At 36.8% G+C, this 21,282-nt stretch overlaps 1 protein-coding gene across 8 annotated transcripts in view; it reads left to right on the top strand.

The window, feature by feature from the left end:
* Window positions 1-20,574, top strand: part of LOC135226991 (uncharacterized) — a 159,838-nt gene extending 139,264 nt beyond the window's left edge. For all 8 annotated transcript variants that reach the window (XM_064266712.1, XM_064266707.1, XM_064266708.1 and 5 more), the window contains one exon: window positions 19,085-20,574. In XM_064266712.1, coding sequence (XP_064122782.1) covers window positions 19,085-19,418 — 334 coding nt within the window. In that variant the 3' untranslated portion in view covers window positions 19,419-20,574. The remainder of the gene's footprint in view (window positions 1-19,084) is intronic.
* The last annotated feature ends 708 nt before the right edge of the window (window positions 20,575-21,282 follow it).

Raw genomic sequence — 21,282 nt, 5'->3', positions numbered from 1 at the left:
AACTGTAGAAACTGGTTTTGCCATGCAGACTTACTTTTAGTAAAGAGGCTGAGGCACCCCACTAAATGCAGACACTGCTGCCTCACAGTCATATTTTTTTGTAAAAGGCTAGGCCCACTGCCAATAACTGTGGTTGATGACAGCAAGGGCATGTGGTCATAAAAACCCCCTTTGCCGATCAATAAACCTTGCCTGATGATGCCATCGATAGAAGACAGTGGAGAAGGCGCATCAGGCAACCGACCCGTAATGTAGGGATAACGGTGGGAAAGAAGATACGAAGTACGTTTGCCATTTCCTTAAAATCCAGAAAATCAAGAGTCTGAACTGGATAAACAAAATAAGGATTTTTTTCTTTGCTAGTCGAAAAATGGGCATTAATAGAAAAGGCACATAAAGTTCACAAACAATGTCAAGTGCATTGCTAATGGCAATGCACTTCGTGTTAGCTGTGATAGGCCTTGAAGGAAATTAGGCGTATCTTTTCAATACTTTTCAGTCTGCATACTGAATGCAAGAGCATGGCTATGTTTACAGAATTGTTATATTGTCCAGGACACCCATTCGCAAACAGTTTTATAGTTTTACCTCGCCAGCATCCAGTTTATCAGGGTAAATACTAAGTAGGTGCCAGTGTCAGAGGATCCTCGTTTCCCTTGTCCTTCATGCCAAGAAAACAGTGGCAAGCCTTAATTTGCAGGTTATAGATAGTAAGGTTATACGTAGTAACTCAGTCTCCTCTTATAATTAGGCAAGTTATCATTTGTCCTTAGGAGGTAAATATTCTGGCCCCTTAGGACCTCACAATAAGTTGTGCAGCTTGTCGATATGCCTCTCGGAGAATTTTCTTCTATAAACAGCATGCATTCTCTTTTTGTTAAGACGTGGGTGCGAATAATCTGGCGTTGAATTTTGTCCACAATAGTAATATTCAGTTAAAGAAAAATGGATACCACTTATATACTTGCTGTTATGGAGAACCCAGATGCCAAAGTGCTTAAACAGATTAACGGTAAAGAACAAAGACTTTGTTTACTCTGAAGGTGTATAGGCCTTAGTACCTTGTTATGCAAAAAATAAGGAAACGGACATTACTCAAAAGAAGCATTAGTTATATATGCTCATGAATGAAGTAACTGCATGGTATTTGAATAAATATGTTCTATTAAATTGGGCTTTGTATTTTTGGAGAGAGAGAGAGAGAGAGAGAGAGAGAGAGAGAGAGAGAGAGAGAGAGAGAGAGAGAGAGAGGGACCTAATTCGAAGTGTATGTTTTACAGTCACAACTTACATCGATATAAACGATCTCATGATGAAATACATATACACTAAAACATTTTATAGAGTACGTTTTGTTTAAACTAAGGCGTAAGTGAATTAAATCTGTTGATATTGCTCTTTTTGAAACGCTACAAAGAGACGTAACTCTAGTTACGCCTATACGTCTCGTGAATGGTCTTTTTTTTTTAAAAGATAAGTTTTCACCTAAAGATGATGTAATACGACAACCGCTAGGCGTACAGATACACCACTATGTCACACTATGAAACTCGCCGCATAAATGAAATGGTGATATTATCTCAATTTTCAATTTTTTTGAGATACGCCCTTTTGTCACGGCAGTGACGATTTGTGGGTTGTAGGTTAAACTATGTGATTTAATTTTGGTGACCCGATCTTCCCTGATCGTAGCGAACACATCGATACGAGAGATCGTGATAGTAGTAGATACGTGAATAGGGTGAAGGTCATACGCTCTTTAGCCTACTCCCATTTATATTTACATTGTTATACAATAACAATAATTAAATGAACGCAGAATCTGCAAAAAACAACAATTTATAACTTTCAATGTTACTCAACATAATAACAGTAAATGGGTATGGGGTGGGGTGGGGAGACAGGGAAGCCTGGCAAGTGGGTTGAGGGAGGGACGGGATGGGGATAAAGGACGTTCAAATGTATAGGTTGGCGATGCTTGGCAACACCTTGTAAGTCAAGAGCAAACACCTTAACCAACATCATTTGACAATGCACTATATTACCAAAAATGAGCGAGAGGTGTCTTGTACTGCGTCAAAGTACCATTTCGATCAATAATTAGTTTGAAAGATATTTGAGAGAAACGATGACTCGCAGTCCTGAAATGGATAGTAGTAGCTATAATGGGCATAATAAGAACAACTGAATCTAGAGGTTTTTGAAGGATAGAAATGCTTTCATCAGCATCAAGAAATGATTTCATCTTTAACACAATATTCCACGAAAGCTTGACCAAGTGACTATCATCCGCCTAAGTATCCCACTCTGGCTGGTGAACAGTGACTAAGGAGTTCCGCGCAAAACCGACAGAGCTTATAACTACTCCACTTCACTACTAATCACATACTTGGGAAAGGGACAAAACTAAGTCTCAAGGAAATTCATGTTCAGGTGCAGTCTGTGGTGCATCAGTAGTCGCGCCAAATGCCACAGATAGAACCAAGTATAAAAAAAGGAGTAAATATGAGTACTTTCTCTTGAGATTGATATTATAGACTGTACCTTCTAGTATCTATATTATGTTAATATTCTAAAAGTATAAAAAGTAAAGGAAATGGGAACTTGAATAGAAATTCGAGATTCAGACAGACTCATTGTAAACACACACAGCAAGACCGGCTTCTCGCTCTCTTCTTATGGGAGATGAGCACCTTATCCAAGTAATTAAGATAGAAGTGCACCAGTGACAAAAACATGAATGACTTGCACGTTTTATATCCTAGTGATAGCAAAAGTCCATTTGAAATACCACCAGCCAGCAACTGTCTTTTCATTGATGTAAGTTTGTAACCACGTTACTAGATTTTCAAGACAAATAACCTTTATTATAACTGCTCACGAAAGACGCGTTCAACACACAAATACTTAGATCTGAATAAGACAAGTCCGGCTGTGAAATGCTGGGGTTTTTATGTCATGATTTTCATAAATAGGGTAAGCTTTCGATCATGATGATTATGTACTTTGAAATAGAATTTTTTTATTATATACAGCATCTAGTTTAAATACTGTAGTTACAAGGCCATGACAATACGAATTTCCATTGTGATTAAGACTTGGACATTTTCAGACCAGTTTCCTGCCTAAAATTACAATGGTGAGTAAATATATCAGACGTGTAATACCATATATTTAACAACAGGATTTTATTGCAGTGCAGCGTGCTAAATTTCAGGTTTAGCCAGGTGATACAAGTTAGGGCATCCAGGATCATTACTAGAGACATATAGAGATTACCTAAAAGTTAACGCATCAGCTGCAATATCTCTAGCGATTGTTATTACTCTTTAATATAACAGATATCAATCTGTATGAAAATAAGTCTGCTTCCATATGATGCAAGACGCGAATCTCTTCTTGAAAAATATTTCAGAATTTCCACGTTGAGGCGAATTTTGAAGATCCGTGTTGGCCACTATGTTTTATCATGAATCACTGGAAAAGCTCAACACTCCTAGACGTCTAAGATAACTTAAAAGGCAAAATGATGCCTCTAATCTAGTGATTAAGAGGACAATAGCTCAGGACCCACAGTTCATGGAAACGCTTCTGCAGAGTACCTGAGCTTCTAACAAGTTTTGACAATTTTCCCTTTGTTGCTACAATCTCAAAATTGTTCTTACACATTGCCGCATAACCAGTCTTTAATACATCTTCAAAGTTGAGAGAAAAATGACTCTCAGTGACTTCATATCGTGGTTTTAAAGATCGTCTATATAGGTGATCATGTACTCTTCCTTATACATCGTAACGTGTCCTTTTACTATTTTCAGAATTTGCTTTCAAGATGCAGTGAAACGTTGCAGGGCCTTTCTTGTTTGAATGTACTTCTCCCATCTATAACCTCAAGCGCTGTGATGTGTGCCACTCCCTGTAGCTCTGAAATGTTTAACCCCTTTAAGCAGTGATTTAGCCTGGTTGATTCGAGGAATTAATGTCGGATAAGAGCCGGTACATATCGTTATGATGAGAATGAATGCATACTTTGATTTCCACATTCGGTATTTGTGCTTTTTCTATATGGATTTAGTTCCATAAAACTATAGTTCATATTGTTACTGTAACCTGATTCCCATAAAGCAAATATGAGTTAATGAACCGCCTCCCACCCCTTGCGTACTCAACTTACAATCAAGAGATTTCAACCTCTAGATCAATCAAGAGAAATAACAAGGCCGCACAAGAACGGCAAAAAAGTTACGGAAACTCTTTGCAATTTGACAGCAATGCTCCCCACATTTTGCATTGATCTAACGGCCGTGTGTTTAGGTGTGAGTTCTTGTAAACTTGAATGAAGAAGCCCAACTGATCTCGGATGGATGGATGGATGTGACGTTATTGTACGCCCAGTCTGAATGTCCCTCATTCCCATTTTAACTGCACGTATTCTCTGTCTCTGTCTCTGTCTGTCTGTCTTTCTCTCTCTCTCCTTAGTTTAGTTTTGAGTCTTTTCCTTTACAAGATTACTGCCTTGCTTTCATCTTTCTGTTACCCAAATTTCCCGACACGGCAGGGTCGTTTACGCCACCTCAGGAACACGTTCATTTACTATTTAAGGCTCGTTCCCGAGATCAGCCATGGTGTTATTACTCACGCGCGCACACAGTACATCACAACGAGCATTTTGGCGCGGGCGTCGTGTCTTGTGCTTGTTTGCACTTAGTCGTATCCAGTGTATATTTTGACTCTTTATCCCTCACAGACAAACATATAAAACAAAAATAGGGCGCATGGCAAAGGAGTATTATGTAACGCTAATAATACTGATAGAAGTGGGGGATTCCATTTGATTTTTATGAAAAATTGAGAAATTGAATTTGAGAGAACAGAGGGCGATACAGGAGAGGCCTTGCTTTTACCTGAACGTGGAATATAGTTAATAGCAGAAGATAAGGACATTCTAGATAAAGTACAATCATTAGATGAGGGCTAGGAGAAGAATGGAGAAGCAAAATGGAGGATTCCATTATCAATACCAGGTTTAATGGAATAGGTACACAGAAGAAGTCCAGAAAGTAAGAGGAGAAGATAATTTCTACAAATTCATAAGATGCACTAAATTGCTTTTTATTCATAACTGCTTCATAAGCTAAACATGCATTTTGTGATTTGTATTGGGCATACAAATGCTCGATAAGGAATGAACATAAAAACAAATGAATGTATCAGTCTGGTTACAGTGGAATGACAGCAAAGGGAATTAGAAGCATGTTAGTTTTAGTGCTAAGAAAAACTGAGTGAGGCCTTCATTTCAATCGTATCATTCAAGAGCTTTACAAAATGAATCTTTGCAGATTCAACCTTTCTGCAATTTGGGTGTTCAATTGATCATAGGGGCTTATAGAAAAACAAAATCAATTGTAAACGAATGTAACTACGAGGACGAGAAATATGACTGTTTGGGCTTGAGGAGGTACTACATATACATCAGAATCGCCGCCGAGCTCGTTGTGCTTGTTACCGTCAGGACTAAGACGCATCTCATCATTTGTCTCCCACCCGAAATACTCCTAATGCTTGCCATCCGACCGTAATCTGATCTAACCTAGGGGCGTGGAAAAAGAAAAAAAAAAATGAACTGGGCAAATTTACTATCTCGCCCGTAGCCCGAACTGCGAAAAGGTTCTTGATCTAAGTATGTTCCCCTTCCTCGCCATCTTACTTTTGATAGTCAGGCATAGCCGCTCTGAAATTATGGTGGTTTAACGGTCTGACCCGAGTGAAGTCGGTGGAGCCTTGATTGTTTAGAGCATGTGACTTTGACTTTCATATGGTACTTACTTATTTATGCCTGATCGCTTGACATGATTCAACTTCCACTCGACCGACACGACGCCGCACAGAACGCATGAAAAAGAAATCTGATTTTGAGTAAGATATCTGTGCAATACGAATTTCTGCGTGACTCTGGACCTCAGATTGTCAGTAGACATAAGAACTGTAATGACATAAGAACTGTAATGAAGGCCCATTACTAATGAGCGATGCTCTTGCAGGAACAAGCGTTTTGATGTCAGGAGTAAAACTGGCGTTTTTTTTTTTTTACTCTAAACCAAAAAAAAAAAAAAAAAAAAATAAATAAATAAAAAATTAAGTTTCTTCGACGATTCCTATCTACTGAGAAAAGTAGAGAAAGTACACAGACATTCTCTTCAGTAACTATTTCAACCGGCGATATAGTTGCAGCCAGGGGCAGAGAACTAATGGATGATAAACTTCAAGCAAAACTTCATTTGCGAATATTTGCTATCAAATTTTCTCTTTTAGAACAGCTGTGGAGCCAAAATAGTTCTTTTTCCTTTGGATGTTAACATAGCTAATATGAATACTCTTGTTAGCCAGTTAATTATTTATCTTAAATTACAAATTTCATATTATATATATATATATATATATATATATATATATATATATTGTGACGTTAATCTTAATCACTCTTCCTTAATTTAACCTAATGCCAGATGCAAACTGCAAATGTCTTTGTTCACAATCACCGATTCAAGAACAGCACATTAAAAATTTTGGTGATTTTCACACATTACACTTCACAGTTGAATATTTAGGTGGTACTAAGTATAAGATTGCAATATACTTTTCAAACAAATACACTGTAATCAGGGTATAAAAAGCACAGCACGTAAAAGATCTTAAATATAATATAACGTACTTACATATTATATACAACACTTACAACAAGTAGTAATGAAAAAGATAACAAACTTAAGCAAGCAGTAAACCAGACTCAACTTTGGACGTACAATTTAAGTCTGAAGTAAACATTTTAAACAAAGGCTTCTAATTTACAAGGAACTATACAAAATTTCATTAATGAATGTCCCAGGCGATGATACTGGAGGTTTAAAAAAATCAATATCTTCAGCAGTCAATAGATGATGTAGAGTGTAGGGACTGCAGCAATTCCTAGATGGCTCTGAAGATGGTTGGCAGAATAGCGGACAAAAGAATTCTTCAAAAGAGGGTAGCAGATCCTCATCTTCCCCGGGTATTAAGAGTCTGCTACCTGTAGAAAAATAGGCAACAAAAATTTACTTTACTCCTCCATCCTCGATAGGGCATCAGCTAGGGTATTATTGGCTCCTTTTATTCGAACTATTTTTACTTTGGCTGCAGAAAGGATGTAAGACCATCTTACAAAGTTTTAGGTTGATGAATTTAGCCCTTTCCAAAAAACAAAGGCAAATGGTCAGAGTAGATGACAGTCTAGTGTTGGCTTTTCACAAATGGTTTAAAGTGTAGGATGGCGTCTACAATGCTGAACAATTCCTTTTCGAGGGTGGGCCACCTGGTTTGAGCACCCATAAAACATCCTGAGTGGTAGAAAATCAGGAACAGGTGTTTGAAGGGTGGCAGATCTCCCAAGTCCCTCCTGGATGTTTTGGAGTAAGACATTACCGTATCCATGGTTACTAGCGTCCGCTTGGAGAAAGAAAGATTGGTCTAAGTTAGGAGCTCTTAAAATTGGATAATTTTTTAGGAAGGATTTTAATTGATTAAAGATGGTCTGATACTGATCTGTCCATCTAAAAGTGTTTTTGGAAGAAGTTTTCTGAGAATAGTTAGAACAAAACCTAGAATAGAACCCAGTCATTCCTAAAAGTGCTCTCAATGACTTTGTTATTGGGTACAGGATAGTCAATGATGGCTTGGATTAACTTGTTTTGGAAGTACCTTATCATTTCCAATAGTATGTCTGAGGTATGTTACCATTGCTTTACCGAAGTTGCTTTTTCCCAGGTTGACTGGGAGATTGGCTGACCTTAATCTCTTGAATACTTCAAGCTTCTTAAGATGTTCTTCATATTTTTGATGTAATCACAATGTCATCCAGGTAGACATGGACTCCCTCTATACCTTAAAGTACAGGTTGCATTATTCATTGGAATGTTGAAGGAGCATTACACATACCGAATGGCATAACATGTATGAGTACAATCCAAAGGGGGTAATGAAGATGGAGATTTCTTTAGCTCTGTCAGTAAGTTCTATTTGGTAGTATCCTTTCATTAAATCAATCTGTGTTAGAAAGGTTGCATTGCATTACTGATGAAAGGTTGCGTTGTGTTACTGATATTATCAATGATGTCTAAAATTCTACGTAAGGGGAAAGAATCTTAATAGTAGCTGCATTAACTTTCCAGTAATCAGTACAAATCCGGAACGTCCCGTTAGGTTTTGGTACCAATATGCATGGGTGAAACACTGGAAGTAACCAGATTATGCTTTACTAAATGGCCTACTTCTGCCTTTAGAATGTTTAACTTTCTCTTGGAAATTCTGTAAAAGGGATGCCTTTACTGTCACATGTTGTCCAACAGTACATTTACCTGGGGTCTCTGTAAATATATATCTATATCCTAAAATCAAATCTTCAAGTTGCTGGGAATGTTGCTGATTATCAAAGTTAAGATAAGAAGTTAAGGAACCTAGTTTGCTAGAATTATCTGAATCTTCCCAATACATCACTAAATCACTTACAGTGGAGTCAGAATTCCCATCAGATACAATACTAAAGGCTCAGGTTTTTCTTTTTGAATAACTAAATTACATAACTATGGAATTTTTCTTATAACAGGTTTCAACCGATTAACACGAACCATCCGTGTTCTCTTGCAACGATCAGCAGTATTTATAACGTAATTCACCTTTGATACTTGCTTAGCAATAGTATAAGATCCTATATACTTTTCTCTTAAAGGGCTATCGGCAATAGGATGGTACAGCACTTCATCAACAACTTTGAAAGTTCTTACCTTATATTTTTCATCATGAATGAATTACATTCATTCTTGTGATATCTGTGGGTTGCTCTGGGCAAATTCCTGTATTTTAGACACTTGTCCTTGAAGGTGGCAATAATAGAAACATTAAATACTTCTTCCTTCCCTGTTTCAGGATCCTTCTTTTACAGCTGTCAGCAAAGTTCTAGATTTTCTTTCAAAAAGTTCGAAAGGACTAGGAACAGTAGACTCATTCTTGACGCTTCGTGAGCATATCTAGCTCTTCATCCCAGTCATTACCTGTACTGAAAACAATCCCTGATTAGAGATTTTACAGTCTGATATGACCTCTCTAATGCTCCATTAGTTTGAGGGTGATATGCAGTAGCTATGACCTGTTTCAAATTAAATGCAGTTAACGTTTCCTGAAATACCTTACTCATGAAGTTAGTTCCCTGATTGCATTGTCCTTTGCTGGAAACCAAAATACAGTAAAAATATTAAGCAACTGTTTGATAATTACCTTGGCAGAAATATTTTTAACTGGAACAACCATGGGATACAGTTAAAATGTATTAATTACCTTTTCTTGTCTTCTTTAAAGGTCCCACACAATCAGTAATGACTTTAGAGAAGGGTTCCTTTGGTACAGAAATGGGTATTAGAGGTGCTGGAGGTATTGTCTGGTTAATTTTTCCTACTTGTTGGCAATTGGTACAAGCTTTGATATAAATCCTCTGCTAATCATTGGAAATCCTCAGCTAATCGTTGGTATGTTTTGGTTATTCCAAGATGACAGTTGTCAGTATGGGCCAAGTCAAACAAAGTTTGTCAGTAGACCTTAGGTACCACTAGCTGGAATTTATCACACCAGTTATCCTGAAAAGACATCTTAGGGGGTCTGTAATGTCTCATAAGAACTTTATTTTCTAGATAAAAGTTAGGAGTTTTACACTCTTCATCTGATCTATCTCTAACCTTCTCAAACTGTTGCGTAGTATCATCTACTTGTTGTGCTTTTGCAAAATCTTCAGCAGGAATGTCAAGCATGTCAGTTACCTTACCTTGCTAGGGACAGGTTTACTTGGTATAACACCACTCAGGTTCTCCTCGAGATGCTTGTGACCTCAACATATGTTCCAGGATATTGTTATTATCAGATTGGTATGTACTTTACCTTTGGCCAAATCATTACCCATCAAAATGTCCACCTCTTTGCAAGGGAATTCGTTATCCAAGTAGGCAACTTCTACTATTCCATCAGAGTAAGGACAAGTTGAAGGAATTGTTACAAGGGGAAGTACCGGTTCACTTGTAAGATCCGAAACTGATGAACCTGTTTGTGGGAGTAAAAAGATTTCATTTTAGAACTTACTTGATGCTGAATCACGAAGAATTATAACGCGTTTGTCTTTTACTTTACCCTGACACTTGAAGTTATCAAGACCATCTTCCTTAATTGCACAATTCAGCGTCTTATGTTCAGTTGGTTTAGATTTATTTTCCTGGCATTAGGTGAAGAGTTCGCTTTGGGAGGAGTTTGTTGGTGAGAACCTTTACACAGAGGTTTAGGACAATCTTGAATTAAATGTCCACGTTCCTTACAAAATGAACATATACCTTATTATCGACGAAAGTTTTCTTTTTATGGTGTCCTTTATGAATTAAGAAGTATTCATCACCCAACAAAGCTGCTTCCTTGGGTTTCTTCGCTTCTCGTTCCTTAATTGGTATCTAATGCAAGAATTCTTCTAGCAGCCGGTGAGACTTCAAATCTTCAAAGTTATCAATACCGGCTTTGTCCAACCATTTCTATAACTGCTTTATCTTCAGATTACAGAATTTCTGACGATATCTTATGCTATAATAGAATAAGCATCTAAAATAGACTTTGTTTTCAAAATATCATAGCCATTCTCAGAAATCATCCGAGTTACAATTATGCTCTGCTTGACCTGTGAGAGAACTTCTAATTATCAGTACCCATTTATCCTTGGGCCATGCTAAGGTCTTGGCAGTTTCTTCAAACACCAAAGAAATTTTCAGGTTCTTGTCCGATAAACACAGGCAAGAGTTTCTTAACCCTAGAGACATTGAAAGGTTCAGGAATATCCTTTTCCTCCTGTTTTTCTTGAAATCTTATCTTAGCTAGCTCACGTCCTTTCTCTAATTCTGCCTTAGCTAGCTCACGTTCTTTCTCTAATTCTGCCTTAGCTAGCTCACGTTTTTTCTCTAATTCTGCCTTAGCTAGCTCACGTCCTTTCTCTAATTCTGCCTTAGCTAGCTCACGTCCTTTCTCTAATTCTGCCTTAGCTAGCTCACGTCCTTACTCTAATCCTGCTTTAGCTAGCTCACGTCATTTCTCTAATTCTGCCCTAGCTAGCTCACGTTCTTTCTCTAATTCTGCCTGAACTGGTCTTTCTGTCGATTCTATTTTTATTCTCTCTGCAATTTCTAGTTTTACCTTCTCTTGCTCTACTTGCTCCCATTCTTTCTGTAATTCTGCTTGAATTAGCCTCTCTGCCGATTCTATTTTACTTGCTCTAATTCTATCTGTAATGTTAAAACTGTTACAGCCGAATCTTCCTTATTCATTATAGTTAAGGGCCAATATTGTTTCACATCATCTTGTGAAATTATATTTTTGTCTATCAGGCATTTCAGGATTAGAACCAAGATTTCTTTTTTCACAGCTCCTGTCGGTATACTAATCTGATTTGTTGGCTAAAGCCAACAAACCAGAATTCTTGGTATACTGCAGAGTATGAATGTTTTCCTTCGGATTACAAGTAAAGTGTTTGGCATCAAAAGACATGAATAATCCAAAACAATAGGTTCACAATTTGAGTAATTACAGTGCAATATTTAATAAATAATACCTTATAACTAGTAAATGTTTCAAATCCTCCGATATCATTAATTCACAATGCACTAAAGTATAGTTACCAATTTCACAATATACACATTCATGACAATGGACTAACAATAACAAACATGCTTGCGATACATTGGGGCCAAACTCAATGTTATATTAAGTATGAAAAGTTTACTATACCTAAAAAGAATGATACCTGTGCAAGGTTATTACCCAAGTACAAGCATGGGACGAGACAATCTCTATAAGATACCTATGAAAAGGTATGGACCTGTAATTCCTAGACTTCCCTAGATTGCAAGAAATGGGATTTCAATACCCGTGATGTTAGCGTTATAACTAATAGAAATGATACCTGCGCAAGGTTATTACCCAACTACAACTATAGAACGAGACAATCTCTATGAGATACCAATGAAAAGGTAATTCCTAGACATCCCTAGATTACAAGTAATGGGATTTCAACACCCATGACGTAATGTGTTAGCTTATAAGTGGCGAATAGGGCATAGAGATTCTTTTAAAACTCTAATGAGAAGTCAAGAGAAAAACTAGGCTGGCTATATATATACCGTGAAACCTAATTGCACAATTGGTTTATTAAACTCTAGCTCTCCAGAAAAACTCAACTTAACGCTTACGTTATCAATGAAGCATGGAGCCTGGCTTACTCTTGAAGTATCAATGCTGGAGACTACACCCGATCACGGTGTTAACAAAATAAGTTTACATTTAAAATTATAACTTTTCATTGAATGGATCGTAATACAAACACAGGATATATTTAGCTTTTAAATTTATAAGATCCAGGTCAGGCCTCCAAATGTGACGTTCCTTACTTTTAATCACTTCCTTAGTTTAACCTGATGCCAGATGTAAAGGCAAATGTCTTTGTTCACAATCACTGATTCAAGAACGGCACAAAAAGAATTATTCAGTGATTTTCACACATACTACACTTCACAGCTAAATATATGGTACTAACTATAAGATTACATACTTTTCAAACAAATACACTGTAATCGGGGTATAGAAAACACAGCACGTAAAAGATCTTAAATATAATATATAAAGTATTTACGTATTATATACAACACTTAACTCCAAACAAGTAGTAATGAAAAAGTTTACCAATCTTAAGCAAGTAGTAACCAGGCTCAATCAAATTCAAATTCAAAATCAAAATATTTATTGACATTAATAATGCACCAAAGTGAGCATGTCAGCGTGCTGACAAGCCCACTCATCAGTATCTTGCACAATCTATGATATATCTGGTTTATTTACAAATGTTGTAAGAGATCTTTAATGAATATCTATACATTGAGCAAAGATAACTAATAGCGTATGTCAAACTTTGAAAACTTATCCAAAATTCTTTTAACCATATTGTTATTTATCATATAACAAACCGTCTCACACATACCATTAACATTACTATCGCTGAATTCTTCCAAACCATTACAGTCCATTATATAATGATACAAAGTATGTGATTTGACATTACTACATAATTTGCAAGACATTCCTTCAGAACCTTCATCATAATCCAAAATATATCTATATCCAAGACGTAACCTCATCATGAAAGTGTCATATCGAGGTGAAGCTCTACCAAAAGTAATATTCGTGATAACATCGAAATGCTTCATGATCCTACTGCCATATTCATTATCATACGAGCACTTTCAAACTCCCACTGCTTCCTCACTACCTTATTTCAGATTTTATTCTAGCAATGCTCAATATACAATTATATTCTGATTTCTTTGTCACATCCATTCTTAGCCAAACGGTCAGCAACTTCATTAATTAAAGAAAATACCGCAATGAGATGGAATCCGCATGAAACTTACCTCACACTCAAATGAATTTATTTTGTGTATACATTTTCTACAGCTTAAAATTAAATCGTCAGTAGTCATTTTACTGTTTAAGGCAGATAAAGCACTTTGACTGTCAACAAAACCATAAACACTTAATACTGGGGGTGAATAGTCAATATATCTCCTCCTTACTGTGCTTAGATATATTGACCTTGTAGCGGGATCACAAGCTCAAAAAACAAGCAGGCAAAATCCCCCCCACATAAACCTAATCAATCTAGCTGCCAAACTCACCCTCAGTCACACTTTCCTCTTTACACTACAGAATACATGCATGACAATTGACCTACGTATACCTACACACTGAACATAAAAACACAAACGCATGTACTCACCCAACTCCAGATACTCCGCGATATGGTGTGCTGTCTGCCGGTCGAGGTCGTGGAGATACCAACAATAACAAAGACAACAACCAAGAACCACAACCCACAACCCAACAACAACACAACACCCAAGGACCACAACCCCACCATTCAACAACACAACAACAAACAAGGAATACAACCACAACTCAACAACACAGCAAACAAACAACACCCAAGGACCACAACCCAACAACTTAACAACACAACAACAAACGGAATACAACCACAACTGAAGACTACTGCACAAACAATCACTAGCACAAAAAAACACAACACAAAGAGGCAACACACACACACACCCAGTAACAACACCAAGGAATCACAACAGCTCACCAACAACAACTCACAACCACACCAAGACACCACAACACCCTCCAAAAACCACAACAACCCTCAACCATAACAACTCACATATAACCCAAAAGGAACTCACAAGCACAACAAATCCAACAGCACAGGCACAACAACCCCAAAGCAAACAATACCACTAACAACAATTAAGCAACAAATCAATAACACAACTTAACTGACTTTCAATGCCTCCAACACTATTCACAGACCACTGCCGACACTACTGATCATCACCCACTCTACCTCAAGACTGACCAAAGTCTGACTGAAACACAGAACTCTAACAACTAACTCCAGCTGCACCAGCAGACAACCCAGAGCTCACCAACAGCCAATTCAATCGCTAACTATCCATACAGCAATTACACACTCTCTCTCTCTTTCTCTCTCTCTCTAGGACGTTGTCAAATGGAACTCCGTAACTCCATAACCTTAGAAAAGAGGTTTTAGCTTAGACACGCATATATTCTTGACATAAGCAATTTGATCCTTAACATTACTAAAACTGATATGCATTCCAAGATATTTATAACTAGATACCTTTTCCAATCTCATTCCATTCAAGGAGAATTCTTTTCCATTAGCAGTTCTTGATTGGTATAAGAATATTACAAAGTATAGGGCTAAATACGTCACCTTGCGGCGTACCAAGTTCAGACTTTATTTGTCCAGATTCCTTTCCCTAAAACCATACACTGCCTTTCTATTACTTAAATAATCTGAATTACAGATTAATAGCTTCCCTTTCAACCCTTTCACACCTTTATTCACCAAGCTCTCTAAAATCACATCTTCATTTACCTTATCAAGGGCCCCTTTAAGATCTAAAAACAATCGACATCTAACATTATCATTCACAAGACACTTTATCACACAATCTGTTGTGCTTCTACCCTTCATAAATCTATATAGGTTATTAGACAGAAGACCATCTATTTTATACATCAATCTGTTTAAGATCATTCGTTCCATCATCTTTGATAAGCAAGAAGTTAAAGATATAATCTTCATTACTCTTGGGCACAGGAATGATCAACGCCATTTTTCACTCCACTGGCAATCTCCCATTTCTATTTGACAGATTAATCAGATCTAGTATAGGACTATCGTCCATGCTTATGAGACAGTTGAGAAGTTTGTATGTCAGGCCATTCTACCTGGTGCAGTGGATTTCCCCATTTTTGTAGCATTCAGAAGTTCATCCCTAGTAAATGTAACGCAAGTATCATCATTCAAAGCACTTTGCAAGCGAATCAACTCCAGTCTCCTAGACCTTAGGTTTCTCAGACATTATTCTGAAGACATGAAAAACTAGAGGCATACGACACTTGTTTTTAAGATCATTAGCTTTATCTTTAGGATTTGGATGAATATGAAGTTTCTTTTTAACCCCCCTAATTTTATTCACACCATTCCAGACCTGGCTCAACCTTTTTGAGCTAATAATTTCCTCAAAAGATTGTCCCAGTATTTACTTCTTCCCTTTTTATTTATATCTGTTGTACACTCAGCAACTTCAAAGTTTTTTTATTCTTTTTTATTTTGGATCCTTACTCCATTTACAATGGCATTTTCTTTAAAACTTGTTCACCCCTTAACAACTTTATCATTATAATACATTTTCAGATTTTGCATTAAAACCAGTTAAATTCCTCGGCTTAGGTCTACCCAAGATAGAATCCACCACTTTCTATAGATCCTCGTAAAATACATTTTCATCTGTTACATCAAGTTTTTTATACTCTTTATACCAAGTTCCAATTTTAGTAACGGAATAACTACGCTGACCATCTAAGTGAATATCTTCTAATATTGACAAAACTCATTTTGTTAATATGCATCTTAACTTCAATAGCGAAATGATCACTGAAAAGTGTGCTTACAACATCCGAACTTGCTTGTAGATCCAGCATTGAAAATAATTGCAAAATCTAGCCTACCGCCCTTAATATGTGTAGGGTCACCTTGTCCAATAACTTTAGGATCTTCAGTAGAATTCAAAAAAGTGTTTCACACCATCCCATTACGATTTTGAATACCTTTGGTGCCAAGAGTTTTGTGCCTAGCATTCACCCATTAGAAGACATTCTTCAGCATAAATAACATCTGGATAACCGTCAATAACTTATTTATCAGGATTGACAAATATTAATCGAATTTAAAATGTCATCTTTAAGTGTGATACTAACTCACAGATACTCGGTACCATTAACCTTTTCAGCCGACTGAAATGTTGCGGGAATATTACTTTTAATATAGGTTGTCAATCCCCTGCAGTTCGTAGTCATATATGCAGGTATCTCAAACCTTTGGTAGTTTTTCAATTGAAAATTTATTCCACACATCCCAACCTCCGCAGATGTATAACATCAATATCAGAAAGATCAGTTACCCTATTTTTCAAACTGTTAACGTTGCAAGACAAAACCTTAACATTTTTATTCTCCATTGTTCACACATTTATCCTTCAATATAATAACAGACTGCAACAACTTCAATTTTAAATCATCCAAAGGATTATTAACATAAGCTAGAACCAAATCTGCCATATTCAGAGTTCATTTAATAACCCATTTTTGTTCTTACCACCTACAAGGAATGTGTCTTTCGGTATAGTATTTGCATTGCTATCGCCAGTCAAATTCCGAACAATCTCCCTGAATTTCAACTTTTTGTTCACTTTCCTTAATTCCATTTCTTGACCGTTGAGCCACCTGCTTACGCCTTTCTTCCCACACATTGATTGGAGTCGATTGCTCATTCACAGCTAAACAATTGTTCTACCTGACATTTGGACTATCATGGTTGCCCACTGGCCTTGTTTGTGGTTTATTTTCACATAGATGATAATTAGCATTATGTTTTCCACCTCAGTTACAGCACTTCGGCTCAACATTTTCATTTTCATTGATCTTAACAATACTTTCTTTCAAATCATGATTATTCCCATAGTATCTGCATCGGAAATTACCATGACACTTATATTACCTATGACCCCATTTACTGCATTTATAGCTTATTACTGGCGTCTCGTTATAAACACTAAAATGTCAATGGCCAATTACAAAAAGAAAGACTTTCTCTGGTACTAATCCTTTAACCAAGGCAATCAGCTGGGGTCTCTTATAAAAAGTTCCTTTTACCTTCACCTGACGGCGCTTCACGACACAATTTTCCTCAAATGAGAAGTCATCAGGATCTAAGTATATGGGAACATCAAATATGATTATCTTGGTAGTTTTAATTCTGTCATCTAATTCCACCATTTTAATCTCGTTAGAACCTGTAGTTGTTAAAAACTTTACTGCCTCATCATTCTGTACTGTGACATATGGTTTGTTCTTACCTTCAGTGAACAAGGCTTCCATCTCCCTGTTGTTGCTTACACAACTTAACTGACCATTGGATCCTCTCATTATAATCCATTTCCACATCATCAGGGAGGTACACCCTCTTCTTTTCATATTGTGTGTCATGATCTTGCCTGAAATGGTCACTATTATCTCTGGTGTACATGTCGCTTTTCCTCTTTTGATCAGTAGGCAAAACCGAAACATTACTCACACCGTCATCATTGTTAAAACCACTTCCTTTTTAGTCTCCCCACTCTCTGGAATGGCTGTCCATCCAAATCATTGTCACTGGTCAAAACGAAATCATCTTCATTTAAACAACCATCAGACTTACAATATCCATTTGATTAGCAGCACCTTCTAACACAAAATTCGAGGAAGAGGGACCGGCACCATACATAGTGCATAAAGCAGGTAACAGCTATACCGATAGTCAAGTGACAACAATCGGTAGAGACTGAGAAAACACGTCTTGTCTCTTTCCTGGTGTGGTGAAAACTGAAACCAGACTCAACTCTGGATGTAGGATTTATGTCTGAAGTAAACATGTTTTAAACAAAGGATTCTAATTTACAAGAAACTATACAAAATTCCATGGATGAATCCCCCAGGCGATGAAACTGGAGGTTTAAAAAGATCGATATCTTCAGCAGTCAATAGATGGCGTAGAGTGTAGGGACTGCAACAATTCCTAAATGGCACTGAAGATAGTTGGCAGAATAGAGGACGAAAGAATTCTTAAAAATAAGGTAGCAGATCCTCCCATACATATATATATATATATTATAGCATATATAATATATAGATATATATATATATTATATATATATATATATATATATCTATATATATAATATATATATATATATATATATATATATATATATATATATATATATAGATATATATATATATATATATATATATATACATATATATAGGGATATATATACAATAATATATCTATATATATATATATATATGTATTATATATATATATATATATATATATAAATATATATTATAATATATATATATATATATATATATATATATGAGAGAAAAAGAGGATAATTATGTCAGTTGTCAAGAGCCCCAAATGAACTTTGCAGAAGATAGTAGTACTACAGTGCAGAGTTGAAGTGTGTGAAAAGTTTTGTGTGAGTTCTTTTCACTTCACTGAAAAGAAAGCTTTAGAAGCGCAATGACACATGCTCTCTCCTCTCCCATGCTCTCTAATCCCCTTGTAGTAGACAGGGCCTCGTTTTTCTATTAACGTGTTTACAGCAATGTAAGCTTCTTTCTCTAAACTGGGAGAGATATCCAATTTAATTGCATTTTATTCTTACTTTTATAATGACCCGCTTTTCGTCTCTATTATTCACCCATAACATGAATTGCACCGCCTCCTCTCAGAAGGCTACCGATCTAAATGGTAGAATTCAGTCTAATGAATGGCTTTCTTCTCCAGGATGCTTAGAAACTTCTCTGGCATGAAAACTTCAGCCAACTCCTTTGAAAGAATAACTCACAGGGGCACTTTCACTAGTAAGGCAAGAGGCACCTTTATCATCATGGCGGATATCGACCAAGAGGAGTCGCAGTCCATCATCCCAGAAGCTTCATCAACATCAGTTCCAGTCCTCTACATAGACAGCAGTGAAACTTCCATTGTCCCTCCCGGAAACTATACCAACAATTCCACTTCGGAAGTTTTCGAAGATATGGAGGATGAATTTGAAACCGCAGCGCCAGATGAAGGGTCAGGCGAGGGTACACAGGCACCCCCCGCCTTACCCCCCTAACATTGAGGCTGCATGGCTCAGAAGCAACACTAATTCATCATTCTTCACTTTAACCGCGAATTTACGAGGCGCGAAAGATTCATTTGTCTGCAAACGAAAATGGGAAGAGAAAAGTTTTAGTGCTGTGTTCAGAAATAATGTTGTTTATCATTCCGTAAACAAAGTGTTTAATTATGATCATTTCTAAGCCAATACTCTTCTTAATACTCTCGATCGAGCGTAATTGAACACCATCGATTTGCAGCAGTAGGCTATCAAATTCAGGTTACCAGTAAGTACATTAAGCTCATTCTTTGAAAGATGTACTTAGAGAGTGTACATCTTGAATTAACACTAGTTTCTCGTTCATTTGAGCCCTGTTGGCTGTTTGAAAAAAGATTATTGTTTAAATGACGATTTGTGGAGGCCAAAAACGAAATTGTTAAGATAACACTTGACTGAAAACGACGAAACCCCATAACTATGCAGTCGACATCACTGATATGATTGGTTAGAAGGTGCTTCTTCCCGACTGACACAGCTCAGGCTTCAGCTCACTTGGTTTATGATGTAATGGAAATTATTTATGCCGCCACCGCTTTGTTAAGCAAATTTAAAGCATGATTACGAAAGAAAACGAAAAGCATGATTCTTTAGAACATTCTCCTAATTTATGGCGATATAAAAACACAGGTTATGTTTAAATGTTCGAAAGAGTCACCCGTATGTAACAATTGCTGTGAGGAAGACGGGACTTCGAATGGTATACTACATTGTTTTGCACTTCATTGTCAATTTTTACAACTCTGTGAACTTTATTCGGTCAGTCGATTTAGTCATAAATCTGAAATTGTTTCTGCGCATGACAGTTGCTCGGATAACTTGCTTTTATATTTCATTCCTTTTCTGATTGACATTATGATAAGTTTGATTGCATTAATGTCATTGCGTAGCCTCTAACACTTATTGGTTCAATGTTTCACTTGAAATGTTTGTATGTACATTCTGATATAGTACTGTAAATGTTGCAAGGTAAACAACAAAAGGCTTCCTCCTCATGTTTAAGGATATAATTATGTAAATACACTAATTGTTGTAACATAAGACATAGGACATAATATAATAATTTTTTTATTATAGCAGACAATTAAGATCAACAAAGAAACCCGCCATTTTCTTTAGAGTTTTATTTCAACCAAATAATGACAAGTATTTTGGTACTGGAGTGGATGAATGACCTTAGATCAGGAACTCGCTTCACGAGGAAGCCTGGCGTCGATCCCTCCTCATCCTGAACCTGTTCTCCTCCTCCTCTGTGGAACAGGAGAAGACGGACGCGGGAGAAGGCAGTAGGTGCTGATTCTGCAAAAGTGGTCTTGACTCATTAACAGTCATAGCTTTTCATTCGATCATTTAAAATAAAAAAGTTGGGAGCTGTCTGTCTTCGTCTGGCAAAAAAGGTATTTCCAATCTTTCATCATTTTCGAAAAACCCCCCCATGTAGGGAGTACTGGACTTCTTGTCTGAATTCTGTAGCATCCCGTTCGTCTCGTTTAGGAATTGCTGCTGCGGTGGCCTTCTCATACATGACACTGATTCTTGCCATAACCTAACAATTCCTTTTATAACAGTTCCAATATTTACCTGGCTGCCAGCAATTTGCTATATAGAATTAATCTTAAACGTTTATATTCATGAAGCTCATTCTTCTACTTATAAACAGTGTTCATTTTAGCTCTTTTTTGCGGAAAATAATCACACAAGTCTAACCGTAAATGAAAATGAAGTGTTTTCTTTCCAATGATCTATTGTCACTCGATTTTTGGGCGAAATGACTTTAGTTCTTATGTGGCCCACGATACCCCGCATTCCCTCTAAGAACACA

Source organism: Macrobrachium nipponense, chromosome 15 (genome assembly GCF_015104395.2).
Source record: "Macrobrachium nipponense isolate FS-2020 chromosome 15, ASM1510439v2, whole genome shotgun sequence".
In the NCBI taxonomy this organism is placed as follows: Eukaryota; Metazoa; Arthropoda; class Malacostraca; order Decapoda; family Palaemonidae; genus Macrobrachium; species Macrobrachium nipponense.
Note: the sequence above shows the minus strand (reverse complement) of the source record. Positions and strands in the feature narration are given on the sequence as shown.